The sequence below is a fragment of the Diorhabda carinulata genome, chromosome 2 (genome assembly GCF_026250575.1).
Source record: "Diorhabda carinulata isolate Delta chromosome 2, icDioCari1.1, whole genome shotgun sequence".
NCBI lineage: Eukaryota > Metazoa > Arthropoda > Insecta > Coleoptera > Chrysomelidae > Diorhabda > Diorhabda carinulata.
In genome coordinates, this window is record NC_079461.1 from 13744896 (window position 1) to 13765881 (window position 20986).

General features: G+C 32.0%; 1 protein-coding gene across 6 annotated transcripts in view; it reads left to right on the plus strand.

Annotated features, from left to right (window-relative positions):
* Positions 1-20986, plus strand: part of LOC130904013 (paired box protein Pax-5) — a 265691-nt gene that overhangs the window by 172586 nt on the left and 72119 nt on the right. For all 6 annotated transcript variants that reach the window (XM_057816498.1, XM_057816500.1, XM_057816501.1 and 3 more), the window contains one exon: positions 14804-14969. In XM_057816498.1, coding sequence (XP_057672481.1) covers positions 14804-14969 — 166 coding nt within the window. The remainder of the gene's footprint in view (positions 1-14803; positions 14970-20986) is intronic.

A 20986-nucleotide genomic window follows, 5' to 3' on the forward strand; every position in this document is an offset into this window, starting at 1 on the left:
CGAAATCAGAGTGAGTTTGTTCCAAATTATTTATTTCCGAATTTTTCTTTCCATTTGCGATTTCAAAGCTTCTCTGTTTGTGCTTGAACAATTTGATAATATAAAATGGCAGAACTTGGCAAACTAATAAAGAAAAGAGGTGTAATTAAAGCTCAGTTAACTATTTTCACAAAAGCGGTAAATGAATTTGCAACTATATCTAATTTAAGCCAAACAGAAGTTACAAAATTAAAAGATAGGTTACGTGATGCCGAAAATTATCTTGACGAATTCAAATCATATCAATTAGAAATAGAGTTACAGGATGATATAAATTTAGATGAGCAATTAATCGAACGAGAGAGATTTGAAAATTCATATTATGATGCAATCGCTGTTGCTAAAAACATTTTACAAAGCTACAATAATCACGATAATGATACAAATCTTAGCGCGATTTCAGACAAAGCTTGTTGTAAAAACGAGGGTATAAAGCTTCCGGATATATCACTTCCTAAATTTAGTGGAAACTTTGAAGATTGGTTAGAATTCAGGGACACATATAAATGCCTTATTCATGATAGTAAAAAATTAGATAATATTCAAAAATTTTATTACTTGCGAAGTGCACTAGGAGGAACAGCAGCGGCGTCCATTTCCAAAATCAAATATACGGCCGACAATTATGAAGTGGCATGGGCCACAATTTCAAAAAGATTTGACAATACTAAAAAATTAATATATGAACATATTAGAGCTATTTTTTCATTAGAAAATATACAAAAACCGACAGCTGAAAAACTACAAAATTTAGCTGACGATATTCACAAACATTTGGGATCTATTGAACAATTGGGGCAAAATATAACTAATTGGGATCCTCTACTAATTTTTTGGATTACTAATAAATTAGATACTAGCTCAAACCTTGAATGGGAAAGGGAAAATAGAGATCAGGAAGAATTGCCAAAGTTAGATAAATTCCTACAATTTTTACAAAAACGTTCCAATTTCCTTAATATGTTAGAATCAAAGAACAGTCTCAGTTTAAATAAATCAGATTCAAAATTTAGTAATGAGGAAAATAAATTCAATAAACAAAGTAGAGTAAGGTCATTGACCTCAAGTACATATACATGCTCCTATTGCAAGAAAGAGCATTCAATATATCGTTGTGCAGAGTTTCTCGGATTAACAATAACACAAAAAAAAGATTTTGTCAAAAAATCAAATCTTTGCCATAACTGTTTGCGTTCGGGTCACTCTGTCAAACAGTGTAAATTAGGGCCTTGCAAAGTGTGTAAAGCTTGGCACAATACAATTTTGCATGAAAAACTCGAGATAGCGGACAACGCGAGCTCAAGTTCCGCAGCACTAAGCAGTGGCGTAGTGGTACCAGCGGCGGGGCAGGTGCTATTATCTACCGCCTGTTTACTCATTTCAGACAATTTCAATAATTTTCACAAAGCAAGAGCGTTATTAGATTGTGGTTCTCAAACTTCCTTTATAACGGAGGATTTGCAAAAGCGTTTGAATATTGCGACACATAAAACAGATCTTTCAATTTTCGGAATTTCAAACAATATTTCAAAGGTCAGTAAAAGGTGTAAGGTTTCATTTAAATCTATACATACCAATTTTAAAGCGCATGGCAATTGTTATATTCTAAAAGAGATTACAAGTGTGATGCCGTGTTGTCGAATCAACACGCAATCTTGGGCGATTCCAGGTGATCTAAAGCTAGCTGATCCACAATTCAATATTCCCGGACCAGTAGACATGCTCATTGGCGCGGACCTATTTTGGACAATTTTAAGCAATAACAAAATTTCGTTAGGAAAAAATATGCCGCTATTAATTGATACAGTGCTAGGTTGGGTTGTATCTGGGCAAATAAGTACTAACAACGTTGAAAAGGCTTCTTGTAATTTAAGTATAAACCAGGAATTATTAAATTCAATAGCCAAATTTTGGGAAATCGAGGAAATATCTAGCACGCGACAACTTTCTCCAGATGAACAATTCTGCGAGGACAATTTCATCAAAACTACTACCAGAGACGCGAACGGACGTTTTACAGTCACTATACCTTTGAAGCAACAACCTTCTAGTTTAGGTGAGTCGAAAGCTCAAGCCGAAAAACGTTTCTATGCATTAGAACGAAAATTCAGGAGAGATCCAATGCTGCACAGCAGATATATACAATTTATGAACGAGTATAAAGAGCTAGGCCATATGACAATTTGTAACGGCAATGATTCAAGCTTCGAATATTTCATGCCGCATCACGGAGTTTTGAGAGAAGAGAGTTTGACCACAAAACTACGGGTAGTTTTCGATGCATCAGCGCCCTCTAGCAACGGTCTATCCTTCAACAATATTCAAGTCATTGGACCCGTTTTACAAGACGATTTACTATCAATAGTCTTAAGGTTTAGGAAATATAACTATGTAGTTTCGGCAGACATAGTTAAAATGTACCGGCAAATTTCAATAACGCCCGAGCAAAGGCATTTGCAAAAAATTGTATGGCGCGAAAATCCGAGTGATAACCTGGAAGTCTACCAGCTAAATACCGTTACATACGGGCAAGCCTCTGCCAGTTATCTTGCAATACGCTGTTTAGCTAAACTCGCTGAGGATATTCAAGAAATGAACCCGGAAATAGCCGAAATCATTAAGCACGACTTTTATGTAGATGACCTGTTAACAGGTGCACCTACACTTGAGCATGCGCAATACATATGTAAAGCGATAAGTGACACTCTTAAATCGGGATGTTTCGCACTCCGAAAATGGTGCTCTAACGACACCAACGCGCTCAAAAATATAAGTTCAAATGATTTAAAATCCGATATACTAGAATTTGCGCATGATGGCAAAACAAAAACATTAGGCTTGATATGGGTTTGCAATAACGATAAGCTTCAATATAAAATTCATACCAATCCTATAGGTACAAAGGTCACAAAACGCACAATTTTATCTACTATATCAAAAATATTCGACATCCTTGGTTTACTAAGCCCATGTACTATTATCGCAAAAATGATAATGCAAAAATTATGGGAAAATAAATTAGCTTGGGATGACGCTATTCCAAAAGCTATATCTGAAAATTGGGTAAGGTTGGAGAAGGAGCTTCTTATTTTGAACGATCTTGAGTTAAACAGACAAGCTATTTGCAAGAATGCTGTTGAATTACAACTGCATGGTTTCGCTGACGCTTCGGAAAAGGCTTACGGAGCCTGTGTTTATTTGAGAAGTATTGATTCCGATCAAAAGGTTCATGTATCCCTGTTATGCGCCAAAGCAAAGGTGGCACCTATAAAAACAATACCAATCCCGCGGTTGGAATTATGCGCAGCATTGCTTCTAGCCCGCCTAACAGATAAAGCTAAAACTGCTTTAAAAATTCAATTCAAATCTTTCACACTTTGGTCGGACTCAACTATAACTCTAGCTTGGGTACGCACAAGCCCGAATCTGCTAAAAACATTCACGGCCCATAGAGTGGCAGAAATTCAGTCTCTCACTAAACACGCCGATTGGAGGCACATCCCCACCCACGATAATCCAGCAGATATTGCTTCAAGGGGAATATATCCTAGTCAAATTTTAAACTCTGATTTGTGGTGGCGCGGCCCTACTTGGCTAGCTAAGGACCCAAGTTTTTGGCCCAATGACAAGCTGGAGGTGGTTCATGATTTACCTGAACTTAAATCCAGTCTTCTGACCAATGTTGCGCCCCCTACTCTGAGTTTTCCCTTTGAACGTTTTTCAAATTTCTCAAGAATGCAACGAACAATGGCATACATTTTACGATTTAAGGATAATTGTCTTCAGAGAAATCGCAGAAGAGGCGGTTCTCTTACAGTACAGGAGTTAAGTGATTCTCTAAAATGTCTCATTCGAATTTGTCAATCTCAATCGTATTCTACCGAAATTGAAACATTGAAAAATAACAAGCCTTTGAGCTCCCATAGTAATCTATTAAGTCTTAGTCCCTTTCTAGAACCCGATGGTTTGCTACGCGTAGGAGGGCGACTAAAACATTCAAATTACTCCTTTGACAAAAGGCATCCAATTTTGATCAATTCAAAGCATCATTTTTCAAAGCTACTATTTTTACAAGAACATGAACGCCTATTGCATGGCGGCCCTCAGCTGCTCTTAAGCACTATAAGAGAAAATTACTGGGTTATATCCGGTAGAAATCTTGCACGAAAGACTGTTAAGAATTGTGTGAAATGCTTCAAATTCAATGCTAAAACCATACAGCCAATTATGGCCAACTTACCGCGCGATAGAACTAATCCTTCTAGTGCATTTTCAATAGTGGGAGTTGATTACGCGGGGCCATTTATGATTAACGATAAGAAAGGTAGAGGTTGTCGTTTAAGTAAATGTTATATTGGCGTATTTATTTGTTTATCAACTAAAGCAGTCCATTTGGAATCGATTTCTAGCCTTTCTTCAGAATCATTTATTCAAGCGCTATATCGTTTTGTCTCTAGACGAGGCAAACCATCAAAAATATTGTCCGACAATGGAACAAGCTTCGTCGGGGCACAGCGAGAGCTAAAGGATTTTCTAAAACATGGCAGCAACACTATAATCGAGAAATGTAGCTTTCAGAATATAGAGTGGAGGTTTATACCACCCTACTCTCCTCATTTCGGAGGTTTGTGGGAAGCAGCTGTCAAAAGCGTAAAGCATCATTTAAGGCGCGTTTTAACCCAAGTTCATTTATCATTTGAAGAATTTGCCACAGTTCTCGCACAAATCGAGGCGATTTTGAATTCGCGTCCTTTATGCCCACTGAGCTCTGATCCCAACGATTTTGGACCTCTTACCCCAGCTCACTTCTTGATTGGAAGACCAATAATTGCAGCACCTGATCAAGATGTCACCGACATAAAAATGAATCGACTTTCCAGATTTCAGCTCGTACAACAATTAGCACAGCACTTCTGGAACAGATGGAAATCTGAGTACATTGCGGAGCTCCAAAGACGCACCAAATGGAAGTCCAACCAAGGCCATCTAGTAGAAGATTCTCTCGTTTTAGTGAAAGGCGAGAACACTATGCCCACTCAGTGGTTATTAGGTAGAATCAGCAAGCTCCATAGAGGCCCTGACGGTATCGCTAGGGTCGCTTCTATAAGAACTCCCTCTGGAGAAATCATCAAAAGAAGCTTTCAAAAAATCTGCCCCCTTCCAGTTGACCTTTGAAAGCCATCCTTATGCTTTCAACGCGGGGAGTATGTTCACGCCAGAATTAATTCAAAACTCATGAAAACTGGCAACGCTGTCCGACCAACCGACTACTGAGCGAATGGAAGAAATGAGATATATAATAAGTTCTGTTGTTAAAGCTATGTAAAAAATTTTCTTACAAATAAATGTTAATGTGAACGTGTTAATAATAACTATAATACAATTCTCAATATTTTCCTTGTGGCATTAACTTTCTTGATGAACTTTTTTTAGTATAAACTTTTCACTTTCATGACAATTTTCCAGTAATTAATTTTCTAATTTCTGAGGCAAATCATTTTACAATGCATTTTACAAGTTACTAATGTGTAACTGTTGACAATTGCATGTCAATACAATTCTTATAATATAAATATTTATCATTAGTAATTTGTTCCAAGTTATTTCTATCGTACATCCGAACTGTATGGCATTATCTACATAGGTCATTGATACAAGGGACGGAATTTAACTAGAAGAGCTAAGCAAAAATTCAATTTGACTGATGTGCAGTCATTTAGTTAAGCCGCGCAATGCAGATAAACCTTACTGAAAGACTTGGAAAGCTAGAACATGTTTAACGCCATGCTGGCTGTCTATACTCACAAGGAGGTTGGGCATTATTTTTCATTGTATTCAGTTGATCGCACTTTTTGTATTTTTACAATGAATTGACAGAAGTGCGGGAGTACTGATGTTACGGTAAATTAAGAGATATATAATGTAATTCAAAGAGTTTAGAGATGGACAAGGATTTATATTTGTATTTACATTATTAGTTCTGTTGTGATTTCCGGTGATATTTATAGTGATAATCAAGTTTCCTTAAACCAAAGGCCAGTTAAGAACAAAAAACTGGACTAATAGCTTTCCTTCGATATAGAACACAATTAACGAAATTTGTATAATTAAAGTTACATTTGAATGTTAGCTTAATATAGTAGTAATGAACTTTAATGAACAGTAGGTGATATCTGATTCAGCCAAATATTACTAGATATTGATATGGAAATATAATGATTCTTACATGTAATATATAGTTTATTCCTACAGAAGCTTACCACAGAAATATGATTTAAGAAACAGACGAATTTCTCTTGTATAAAACATGAAATAACTTCAGATTATTCCCTTTTATATTTGTTCCAATTTAAGGGAGGAATACATTATTTTATTATAAATTATTGAGTGAGACTTAATGAGAATTTGTGGATGAAAAATTATTCTTAATATGTTGCCACTAATATATTATTTTGCCAACACCAAAATTTTACTTGAAGTAATTATTGCTCTCGAAGCTGTATCGCAGATTGGATAGGTTAGAAATATGTATATAGTTGCTTCTCTTTTTTTTGAATTATTTTTTTTGTTTATTGACGGAATAGTACAGCATAATAAATAGTATGAAGTGTGTATTGTTGAGACATTATTGAAGTTTAAAGCAGCCAGAGAGGGGAAAATATGTGAAATTAAAGGGAAAGATACAGTTAATGAGCGAACGGCACAGTGTTGGTTCAATCATTTCTATATTGGAGATTTGATAATTGAAAATCGTTTCGCTCAGATAGAGGCATATCGAGGTTACAAGGGAAGCAGTAGAAAACCACCCTAGTACCAGCGCTTGTCGATAATCGGACTTGCCATTTGAAATCATCAGATAAGATTTATGAAATTTTTCGAATATTGCAACACGAAAAAACCGCTGGGATTCAAGCAAAACGTCGATTAAATGTGTGTAAACAGGTTGTGAAAATGGATTTATCTAAATAGCCCGAATATGGAAAATCGGTTGTCAGACAAAAGACAGCAAAAAGAGATCGATTCGAGCGAAAAGTATTGTTGTAGTCTGGTGAAATTACAGAGGTTTAGTGTACATCGAAATCATTCCAGATGTCGAATTATCAATGTCGAGATATATACGAATGTATGAGGCTTTATCGGAAAAATATCCAGGTTTAGTTAGTTGGTTCTTTCACACCAATAAAATTCTAACCACATACTGCGATAATTAGACGGAATAAATTTAAATCCAGAGGAGAAGTTAAAAATTCAGTGCAACTAAGACCAAAGTATTGTATTATCAAAATATCAAATGGCTTGTTGAACGCTTATAACCTTACAATGGGCTATATCTAAAATAATAAAAGTGTCTTTTTGTATTATTATTTATTCAACAAATTGAATGTTGGAAACGAATATTCTTCATTAGACGCCCTCTATATTTATTAATAATGTATTTTCTTCTTCAAATGATGTGAAAGGCTCGTGAAATAATAGGGAATAAGAAATTCATCCATATTAATATGACCGATGTACGATTTTTGAGTTTCGCATGCATCGGAAGTTCATTTATTTCCTTACATCCGCATTGTCAACCACGAATGATCCAGTCGCGTGACTGCCACGTGCTCCATAATTCAAAATCGTCCTATTTTAAAATAATCCCATCACAGTTATGACACTGGGTTCACTGTGTTGGGGTTGTGATCATGAGTTGGGATTTATGTTTGAACTTTTTTTTGGATTGTTTTATCCACTCTCTAGAAATTGTGATTATCCTTCAAAAATGAAAAGTTCGACAAATAAATTTAAATGATTTATTTTCAGAAAATACTGTGAAAAACGTTTTTTGGAAATCTGTTGTTTTGTGCAGCATCGAGTATATTGTAGGTGTGGTTATTCTATATAATTAATTTAGTAATATAACAATACAAAGTGTGGAATGCCTTCTCATGATAAACGAGTTGTTGAATGTTTTCAAGACAAATTTGAAAGAGAAGGCATGGAAAAAGATTGCACTGATATAGGAAATTTAACACTATTTAATTAGTTAGTTAATTTGGAGACGAATAAAAAAATGTAAATGTTTTTTCAATTTTATACTCAATATTTTAAAAACAAAAACATAACGTTATGATATGGCTATATTCCATTACGAATATTGATTGATTCTCCTTCAAAAGTATCAATAAGTCGATTCTTTTCTCAAATTCGTCCCTTAATTTATATACCCATTTTCTCTCATTTGTACACAATTTCTTATATATTATACTCTCTAATTATAAGGAAACATAAGAAAGAGAATAAAATGATGTGACATATTTTCGATCACTTAATTTTATTAGAAATTAGCACAAATACTCAAATTAATTATAAAAATAACAAAAGATTACGTAACAAATTATCTTGAGTGGATAAAATTTCATACTGCAAGTAACAAACTTCCAACATGACGTTGCAGAATGTTAGGCCGCTGTGATAAATGGTTTGACCCTTTCTCTTAACTTTACCCTATACACAGATTTGCTACTAAACCGAAAGACTGACTATCATTAGCAAACCGTATTTTGGTTTATCTTCATTAATACGCCATCCAGATTTACCACAGAATATATACGTTTTGTTGCATCTGTTTCGGATGTAGGATTTGATATAATTCATAGACGTTGAAAAAATTTTGTGATATGCTTTATATAAAACTAACAATTTTAAAAATAATATTTTCAGTTTCTTAAACAATTTCACAAATTACCACCACTAATACAAAAAATCCCTACATAAAATGATTCAAACAAGTTTCCGACAAGTGTTTTGATATAGATCAGCACCCCCAAGTGAATAGGTAATCGGATAAGTAGATAAGTATCATAACATGTGTCTGTCGAGTGTTTTAGGGCGTATCCGCTGACACTGATAACGATGAATTAGATGAAAACCCTTCGACGTAGAACTTCAACACTTATTTAACAATTACTCTAATATTGCTTATTAAACTTGACGTTAATAGTGTGGGGAGAAATAATAAATGCAATAAAAATGGGAAATCATTAAGTTTGAAACATTGGCATTAAAATGTAGTTTGATCAATTTAGTCACACAAAATTCATATTATTAATTCAACTATTATAATACACACGTATTACCTGTGATCTGAGCAGCATTATGAACGTTGCATGTTTAAGTAACCAAGAGAGTGAATGCTTCTAATATGTGGCTCTATCAAAAATTCGGAAATCCTATGGTCCAGGAGAATATTAAATGCTGAGGTATTAACCACAATAGGCAAAATAATGGAGTTCTTAAGTCACATAATTATTGAGATGGTACTAGTATGGATCGTCACAAAACATTATGAAAGGCTAGGATCATGATAAAAGAACTTCTTAAGAAAAATAGGTAAGAAAACAAAGATATAAGACAAATAACAGTGCGCTTAAATGGTCCCCAAAGGCAAAGATACGGAAGCGAAAAAAGTAAGTGAATATTGGTTTGAAATATGTATAAAGGAAAAAGTTATCGGTCCTTATTCAATATATCTCATTGATGTTGATATGCAAAATATATTAGCACTTACGAGCTTTTCAACAAAATAAATAACAGTTGTAGTACCTACTTTTCAATCACAAGTCAAGAAAATTACCAGAAATTGATGGTAAATAACACAGTTTTACTTCAACGAATAAAAACTTTTATAATAACACATATTCCGATGGGATTATTACGAAAATGAGGAGATAACATAAAATTTGAATTGAACTGCTCCAAAGAAGTTAAGAGTACTTCTCCACTACTACTCGAAAGAAGTACTCTCGCGCTCGAATCCATGAATGTATGCATTTTTGGAAATCTTCTCACTGAACGGCTTTCATTAACTCGGTAACTGTTTTATAACCATTCTTTTCTAAGCATACTGTTTTAATTTCAGATAAAAGAATTTATATAGTAGTAAATCTGGTAAGGGGATTTTCTACATAGGAAAACTTACTCATAGCAAAAGCTCGTAAATCAAAAGCAAATTTTAGCTGGCGTATTCGCATGATAAAAAGACAACCGTTGACCAATTTTCAGGTCTCTTTCAGTTTCAAGTTATTCCTCTTCAATCAAACTCTAGTCTCGCTATCGAAAATAATAGTAACAGGCACTTTTAGAGCTTAATTAGTCAATGTTTTTCCTTTGATAACACTAAATTTCTGTCGCAAATTCGTCACACATTTTTATCTCCAGTAACCAATAAGAACTTTGGGAATGAAATCCGGATCTGCATGATGACGAACTTTCAATTTTATATAAATTGAAAAACGATTTTTCTCCTATCAGTAAAGAATTGCGCGACAATTTTGGTACTCACTAACATCATTTGTGAATGGGGTATTGGAATATCCTTTAACTCTATATTGTTACTTAATAAGAAAACTTTCAAAAAACGTATCGAACATGGGATTGCAGAATTATTTATTCAAAATATATTGTAACAGTCCTGTAATATATCTCTACATTGAATTATCCTAGTATCCAGTATTTGAAGTTGTATAATTGTGGATTTAATGAAAAGAACACAACGGTAGATATCTAGAACTTAGCAATATTATATATTGTGACTGTCGTACACAATATAAATAAAATGTTATGAAAGGAACAATAGAATCGCCACCACAACACGTTTTGTGAAGAACAGAAATACAAGTCACAACTAACGGAAGCTACAGAATGAGGCTGATGACTATCTGATTTTTGTATTGTTTCTGACCAGTGTTTTATATAGAGAGAATGAAAAAGTGATACAAACAAAAATAGTTTTATAATTGTAAATACGAGATGTTGTTACTAAATAACGAGACTGGTGTCAAAGAATATTTAATTGGAATATTATGTATATATATTCATCATCACCTTCAATATATACCCTTTCCTTATCCCTACATCGCTCCACGCTAATCTTGTTCTTTTTAATGCAAATTTGACCTTAGGAAAGAGGTAGAAGACCGATGGTGTAAGATCCGGCGAATAAAGTGGAAGGTCTAGCACTGTGAGCTTCTTATTATTCAAATGTGAGGATATTAGGCACCAGTTTTGCACGCACTTAAAATTTTCATCAATCGCTAAAATACTCACCCGACGATCAGATCAATATTTTCGATATCTTTATTCGCTTTTGACTTGGAAAGCGACCCTAACATTAATTATCTTCAACACCTTCTTGGCTATATTGAAAACGCTTGAACCACTCAAAGACACGTGGAAACGACAAACATTCATTGCCTTCTTTCAATAAATTATAAGTTCCACCTGTAGTTTTTCTAGCTTTCAGTTAGTTAATCACCAAGGGAAATATAATACGAATTTCCGGGTTTCGTTGCCCTACCTTCACTGGAAAGGAAAAATTTCTTTTTTATTTTTCAAACAGAAAGTATCCACTACATAGCTGCTTTTTGGTTTGAGCCGTCGACATGACTAGACTTGAGAAAAATGACACTAAAATGTGAATGTCAGTTGCAGAGAAATTTTCGCTTAAAAAAATCGAATCACGGCTGGCACTTTTACATTATCCCATTATCCTAAACAGCCCGTGAAGAATTCTCGGTTGAACCTTGAAACTAAATTTCAAATCACAGATTTATTGAAAAAACATGAAATACCGTTCAATACTTTTAGTGAACATCCACTATTTTCTTTTTATATCACATATTTTTAAAATAAACTTCATATTTTATGAAATCGATTCATAGAAGAAAACTGGAAGTTTGTAGTAATGCTAATTCCATTTCTTTGTTAAGAATGCGATGGTAAGAAAATGTATCATTTGGTTTCCACCGCAAAAGGTATCTGTATCGTCTCGAGCTCATATTATGCGCACAAAAAGCTGAATTTAAGAAATATTCTTGCTTTGTAACTTTTCTCCAATATGCGAATCGAACCTTATACTTTGCATATTCCAAATTCTCATTAACACGTTACCCTAAAATAAAAAATTTCCTCAAATCACAATCGAATATTTTAACGTTTACATGAATATTCTTTTATATCTATGAAAGAATGGATTTCATAATGTGTTTACTATTGTAGAATAAAATAAAAGTCTTTCTATATTTTATTGTAAACTAATCATCTAATATTGTGATAGAAGCAGAAAACAGGAAACATATATTGTATAAAGAGATTATATTGAAACACATTTTTTTTTTTCAATATAGAATTGCCTTCTCAAAATTCGCAAATTTTTTCGACATTAACTTCTCAAGTGCATAGAGAATAATATTTAAGCTTGTAGTACTGAGAATTTACACAATAAATTTTATCGTATAATTTGCAATATACATAACAAATATTCAAAACTTTATAACAAATAAAAATAATCAAAATCCTTCATATAATCTATCGATAATTCAAGGATCGGATAATTGTGTCACCTAGAATCTCTGAAGCAATAAGTCATAAACTGTCATGTTGATAGCAAAACGGAACATAAATACAAAAAATAATGAGAGTTGACTAGTTTAATTGGTTCGTTCTATCACATATAAAACTATATCACACAGTCACTTTGGTTAAGTGCTAATTTATATCTATCTACGTTAAGAATATTGCATATCATTTTCTGATTCAAACCGTAAAGACGTGACTTTTCATTCGATTAATAGATCTTATCATTGTTAATAATCTTTAGTGATAATATTCCTCAGTGAAGTACATTATTTGCGGATATGAAACATATATGCAATTATTTCGCTACTATATTCTTGATACTATTTCACAATCCGGATTTTGTAATATAAATAAATCATATGGTGGAGTAAATCTATAGTTAAAAGCATTCCAATTTCTATATTGGTATTTGAAAATATAATCGGTTACGCGGTTACTACGGTATTTAAAAATACAATAGGTACGAGGAAAGTTCAAAAATTAACCTACCCAATAAATACCCAATAAAGAGAATTTATAATTTGTACGCAATTAATACAAGTTTGTCTACAAAAAATTTTACGATGGTGCTAATTTGATCAATTTTATCCATTTCAATGATAATTGTCATTTGTCAATTTTAATGATCATACAACATTTTCTTTTTCAGGAAAATACGAGTCAATGACAATGAGTTTTTTCTTTAAGAAAGATAGTAATTGAAAATTAACTATACAATTCAAAAACATAGGCATAACCTGATAATGAAACGGTTATGAGCAAAGGGGAAACCCGATTTTTCACATAGCTCGTTTGGGAATTTCCCGAAAATATGATATGTAACGAATTTTTTGTAAATCTCACTGTATCTACTAGTTTGCGCATTTTCCAACTATGATTATCCAGCACTACTTTGTATATATTTTCCATCATATCTAGAATCGATACCTCCTTTGGAACACCACTGGGCTGAACTATACAATATTTACTTAAACGCTATCTTTAGGACAGACCGGGTACAAATAGCACCAAGCAGTTATGATCTCAGGTTTGCATCAATTCAATATAGTAGAATTGTGTGTTACCAATTTATGTAAAAGTATATAGGTAGTTTTGAGAAGTATCTGTGCCGAGCCTGAATGAGTTTGCCCGATAGAATACCTGCATGTCGATATCATTACCAAATATCGGATTCACATCCAGAAATGTCTAGGCCAAATTAATAGAATAATAAACGACAAAAGCAAATGTGTATGTTGTTTATATTCTCATTTCTAGTGTCAAAATAATATGATGAATTAAAGAATGATAATTCCATTGAACTACTGAATTTTCCAATATAAAAATATTTTAGTCAAAAAATTATATTATATAATCGGATTTTACGATTAAAATTCATTCCAATGGTATTACAATTTGTTATATTAGCTACAAATACTATTTTTGTTGTTAATGTATGAAAAAATTGATTACTGATTTTTTTAATTTCAAGGATCGGACTTTTGTTTAAAAAAAAATATCTGCTGACTAAATTTAAGTTTGTCAAGATTTTTCCAATTAACAACATATTTTGTGATACGTATATAAAAACATTTCCGTAATTGATTGTCTTTCAAAATACGCGACATAAGTGTGGTTAAACAAAAATGGCTGCAGTATCAAATTCCATCTGTGTGTAAATTTCTAATAATTTAAGTATCTCATGAAATTCTGAGCTTGGTTAATGTCTTACCACATTTGAAGCCACTTTTTTCTTCATGTGAAAGTACTTTTGCTGGATTCTACTCAAACTTCTTATGTGAACGTATAACATTTTTAGTAATACATTTGCTACTGAAGACATACTATCTGCTCGAATCATTATAAACAAAACTTTGGACGAACCAAACGGTCTCTGAAGCTCAAATATAACGTAATTATCTTGAACTTTGAAGTATAATATTATAGGTGATATCATTAAAGTAATGAAGCCAAGGTGTTCTAATTAGTTCAAGAAAACGAAGAACTCATATATTTAGTTCAATATTATAGTTTCACATTAAAAGAGCTATGAATAAGTTTGGAAATTAGAAAATTCATAATCAACCCAGAGGATAGAATTATTGTCGTGTAACTCTAACATAATGAAATTATTGTTACAATTTCACAGGTAATAGTAATTTTCTAATCAGGCAATAATAGTATTAATAAATTTTTACATGAATTTTAATTTTAGAAAGCAGGATCAACACATAAATAACTCTATAAACAGAGAAAATTATTAACTAATTTTCAACTATTGGCGACAATACCACTGTTCTGGTAGCATATTCGGACATAATATTATAAACTGTAATGCGATTTTGTTTATGGAATTATTTCAATTGTATATGTTTGATTCTAGGTCATGGGGGCGTTAACCAGCTGGGTGGAGTCTTCGTTAACGGTAGGCCTTTACCGGACGTAGTAAGGCAAAGGATAGTTGAATTAGCTCACAATGGAGTGCGACCCTGTGATATTTCCAGACAGTTGAGGGTGTCACATGGTTGTGTATCCAAAATTTTGTCAAGGTATGTACCTAATTACAACAAATTTTCTGAACATTAATGCTCATCTTAATGGAGGTTTTTATTTTCGCGAGGTTTTTAAACAAACGCAAATAATATTATTAAAAAAATCGTGTAGTTTTCAGTAAAACGGATGATATTTGACATATGTGATTTGATAACAATTTTTTTCCATACTGTATTGTAAAGTTGACTTTACAGTACTAGTTTGAGTCCGAAAAATGGCCCTTTACGGTATCCTTTTTTGTTTACAATGTTATCTAAGTAAATTTTCATTTTTTATCAAAATAATCAAAGGAGCTATTTTTCAGTGAAATTGTCAAATATGACATTTCATATTTTAATGTAATTTTGGTTTTTATTTAAAATCGGAAATAGAATGAAAAAAACATATTACGATATACGTGCGTGAAGTTATTATTATGGTAGTCGATTAGATATTCTTGACTCGGCTCCTTCGTCGCCTCGTCCATAAACATATATCTAGTACCGTACTAAATCACTTTCCAGACTTATAACGTAAATAACTATTTTACCATTAACACCTATACATTCTACATGCTACAAGACAACAAGCTGAAATTTGTATGTTGAATAGTTTATGCCTTATGACCCAAAAAAATTTAAAGGTAATAAAAAATTGGATTGTACGTGATGATTTCTTCAGCTTTATTTAGTATGAGTAAATTCAATTTCGCATTCAAGATTATTCTTTAAGAAAATTCTCTTGTTGCCGATCGGAAAATACTGCGTAGAAATATCTAAAGTGCTTTTATCTGAATAAATGATATTTATATTTAAATCTGTTACTTGATTTTTAAGTACTTTCGACATACGTAATGAAACAATTTGGAACAAAATCTGAGGTACTGAATTTTCAATATTGAAACCAAATGCTTTTAAAGGTCTTCTCTGAATGTATACGACTTCAAAAAAACTGGTAGAGAAAAACGTCTGCTGATACTGCGGCTTCGCATGATCGATGCACGATACTACAAAATCTAAGGGCTCGGAATCTTCAAGCAATATGGATGGAACATGAAGACAGGAACACAGTTCATGGAATATTAAACGTAAAGACACCTATTTTTTGAACATCATTTAGTGATAGTTCGGTATATTTAATTTCAGTCATAAAGCTTGAATGCAATAATCCAACTCCTCTTTACTTTCATGTAAAATCAAAAATAATGATGGGTTTTTGCGTAACATTTCACTCAAATTTTGTGTGAACTTTCCATTTCTTTCCTTTGTTCACAGTTAACAACAAAAAACATTAAATTTAAATAAAAATACATTTTCAGCATTCTCGTAGAAAACTAAAAGCATTGTCCTGAATTAAAAAGGCAAATAATCTAGAGTTACTATAATCCTCATCATAATTTTACGAAGCATCAAAATATTTTGGCTTATTTTAATTTCCTAATTAATACAATAACGATTTACTAATGAATATACAGTTTTAGAAATCGATATATAAAATCCATAATATTTTCAAAGAACTTATTTTCATTTTATTATGAAACTGGTGGATCGAACAGTGAAAATCTTGTATCAGATAATATTTGGTAATACAACTTATAGTGAGTTTTTACCTATAACTATATTCAGCCTCAAAACTTAAGATTAATTAACATCATGATGCTACTTAAAATATTACGCATAACGTCAAAGTGCCGAGAGACAAAATAAAAAAGCCATAAATTATCACGTCTAATGAAAAATGTATCCGAAAAGATTCCACGGAGTCACCAAAAATACACCTCAATGTCTGGCATTATACTTATTCCATGTGTTAGTTCTTTACATATGACGGTGTAAAAGAAAATTTACAATGCCGCCTTGATGTGACACATGTGATGAAGACCCTGTTAAAATGGCAGTTGTATAATGCTCGCGAATTGTAATTATCTTTAGGCTCGTTTAATTTCTTACTATTTCTTAGAACATACAATAATTAGTCGCCGTTACAGATGGATGAATTGCTTACGAATGTTTGTAATGTTGGTGTTACGACGATGTTTTTGGTTGTACGACAAAAGTGGTAATTAATATCGGTAATGATTTATGTACCTTACATTGGTTTTATACCGTGTGTGTGTGGGTAAAAATATCATAATTATACAATTCCTTAATTGGGATATATTAGAAAAGATTCTTTGCGCCAACTTAAACCCAATTCCATAAAATAATCGTAATGTTGTTATAGTTTATATATGATATTATAAGAACATGGGTTCGGTTTTCGGAATTTTTTTTACAAAAACAAAAATTTAATAACCAAAGTTGAAGCATCTTAAAAATCTATAAATCTAAGCATTTACTAATGCACAAATTTACTTAATATAAAGGAGTTTGGTGATAGTTTTTTTTCACACAATTGTTGTCGGTTTTGCTACATTTGTACTAGTATGTTCTTTGAAGAAGTTGATGGTAGGAAATTAAATCAAATCACTACTACTCCCAGTCTTATAATTACACTGTCTGATGCGCGTTTCGACATCAGACATTGAAGGTAAACAAAGAACTAAACGTAATATGATCTTATACAAACAGGTGAATGGTCTGTAGTGTATAAAATAAATTTGACATTTAGTTATTAGATAAAGATGCCGATTAGTCTTTCCGTTATATATCAGACATTATCTTATCAAAGATATTCAAGAGATATTGTGAAATATTCAACTTTAGTGCTAACAAAGTCAAGGAAGTTATTGTGTTAAAATTTGATCTACTTCCAATAATCGGAAGCATGACATTATTAAGTTTTTGATTCGACCACAAAACATCTGAACAAATTTAATCAAAATCATTTAAGATAACATTACAAAAAAGTGTGAATCTATTCTTAAACCACCTTTCCATGGAATATATATTTAAATTCTTTATTTTAGTTAGTTTAAGTCTGCTGCATTGTTTGTTTATCCAACTTGCTAAATAGGCGTTGTTTAAAATTTCCATGGCAACACGAACAACCGGGAAAAGTTTAATTGATTGATTTGACAAGAATGAGTACCTTATCACGTCTTTACTTGTAATATGTTGCTCTTTAATCGATTTAATAATTTGTAATTTTTTTTTATAAGCTTATGGCGAAACTACAAGAGAACCACAAAAATGCTTTTAGTTCAGTTCAATTTCATTCATTCCATTGACTTCTTAGATTCTCTCTACATATTATATGCCAGCAAATCCTCAATTTCAGCAGTTTTAGAGATACATTCGAAACATTATAAATTATAAGCTATATATATATATATATATATATATATATATATATATATATATATATATATATATATATATATATATATATATAAAACAACACGTTCTGAGTACGTTAACCATTAAAATGTTAAACTTTATGATGGCAATGGCAGATTTGGAGAGATTTGGAGCCCCCGTAGTATACTGTATATATATATATATATATATATATATATATATATATATATCCTCCTTGGGAGCATTTTCGAAAGAAAAATTAATATATGATGGAAACATATTAGTAGATATCTTGAAAACATTATTAAAAACATGGTATTAGAATCAATGTATTTACCTCGGAATTTCAATAAAACGATACGAGATGATTGGTGCAAAGAAATGCTGACAAAGAAGAGAAAAGAAGAAAAGAAAAAGAAATGTCAATACCGTTCCATTAGAGCATCGTAGAACGGTTAATTCCGAATGGTACACCAGCATTTGTTTGCCGGAAGTGTACGAAGAAATCAGGCAAACCAATCGCCGAAGACGAATCATTTTCCACCACGACAATGCCAACTCTGACATATCAGTTAACAAAAAAACGTTTTTGAACAGTCACAACATCGAATTAATAGGTTATCCGCCGTACAATCCTTGTTCGGTATCCAATGATTTCTTCTTATTTCCGCAGGTCAACGATGAATAACTAGGTTAATGTTTTTCTACAACTCAAGAAGCGATTAATGTGTTCACATGTTTGGAAGAACCCCATTGGAAATGGAAATAATGCTTCGACAATTGATTCAAACGTATGCAAAATCGTATTGATCTTAATTGGTAGTTAATAGTAGGCTTTATTGTACGACTTCCAATTTGAGTATATCCGATAGAGGAGTATAGGGCAAGACAAAATTTATTGAATAACTATATAAACATTCTCATATATTTATGTTGGTTCTCTTATTACTTTGAATGATCTATTCTGGTTATTATTCTCGTAACTCAAAATTACTTTAAGAACTTCTACTTTTTTCTTTCACTTTGTTTATTATCTCCTTTCCCTTTTCTTTCATAATTTCTAATCTTATTCAATCTTGATTAATAGTCACGTAAAGTGTTGGTTCCATTAATATAATGATTCACGTGCTTGTTACATAGCTCCTTCTACTTCTTTCAACAAAGTGAAAAATATAATTCTAATATCTACATTTGTCACATATCAACAAACTTTGATACATATTTTTCGTATCTAAGAATCCTAAGGAACTTCCTCTAAATCTACCCGCTTCCTTTTTATTGCTATGATTTCATTTCGAGTCACAGAAATCAACTTTACCACCCTTGTTGCCGGTTTTCTCTATCCGGCCCCACTCAGCAGGAATGGCTAACGCGATCATGCGACCTGCTGGTAATGTTTTCCCGTTTTTTAGTGCTCGCTTCCAAAAAAGATGAACTTTATTATTTTATATGACCAAGGACCACATGGGGACCTCGCATTTATCATCTGTAGTTGTTTCGCGGCTCTTCGGCAAAAAATGAACGTATGTCCACTATTGTTTGAGATGTTTTATGGGACGGTAGATACTGTAGATGAGAAACAGGGAATAAATATACATTTTAATACTTATTGTGAACGTGGTTTATAGGAATTACTTCATTTAAATATCACAAAATACTTGAGGTGAGTAACTGTACAGAAAATGTTATATCGAATAGTTTATTGAATAACTCAACAACAGTGGAATAATACTAATGTTACAAATTATGTTATATATTTATCCCCGATCATCAATATGACAGAAACAAAAAATATTTTATATATAGTAAGAAATTGATGGAAATATTCAGAATCTCCTAATATTTAAGTGAAATTAAATTACATAGAACTGATAAAAACTGCACTATTGACACCACTTTCCTATATATTTTCCATATGTATTTCAAGTAAACTACTACTTTTTTGAAGCATTACAGAAGAAACGTATCTTTCAGAAAACCATATTTGTTTTGTTAATTTGTAATAACTTCATAAGTATTATCATATGAATGTAAATTAAGAATCAAAGAAATAGATCTTATGAAATTTACCTCAAAACTCTTCTCGTGGAATTTTAACTATTCATTCGAATATATCATATTTTAATTATTCTAATAATTAAAGTTTCTGAAAAACACTTGTATATTTTTTCATTTTCTCGATAAGCGGTTTGAAACCGCAAAAAATTAGAAAGTTAAATAACTGGCGTGAAATAAATTTGAGTAGCTGTGAAATTCACTTAGAACATTGAAACAAATTTAAAAATCGAACAGATCATTACATTTTGCCAATATTTCTAAATCAGTATTGTTTTTTATTGCTCTTGCCAAATAACTTTGATTGTTAAACAATAATTATATTGAATATAAATCAAGGTTGATATTCGACATTGAATAATTTGATAAACGTTTTTCACTGTGGTTTTAAATGGTTACAAACTACTCATAATGCCCACCAATTCATTTCATCATCTACCTCTTGTAAAAATCATCATGATTTTTATAAAGTACTCTATCGCATAATATTGAAACTGAATATTATATGTACCTATATTCAAAAAATCCCATTTAAAAGCTAAGTTAGCATAGGACAACTTTATAATCACGTTGAGTTTGAGCACCATCTATCATTTTGTCCGTTTATATTGCTCCATTTTTGTCAGTTCACCTCATCTGTGTTTTGTGATAGTGAATTAAATGAATCTCATAACTAACGTCAATCTCCAATATGGTTCTTTTATTCTTAACATTGATCAATATTTTTCTATGAAGCGATA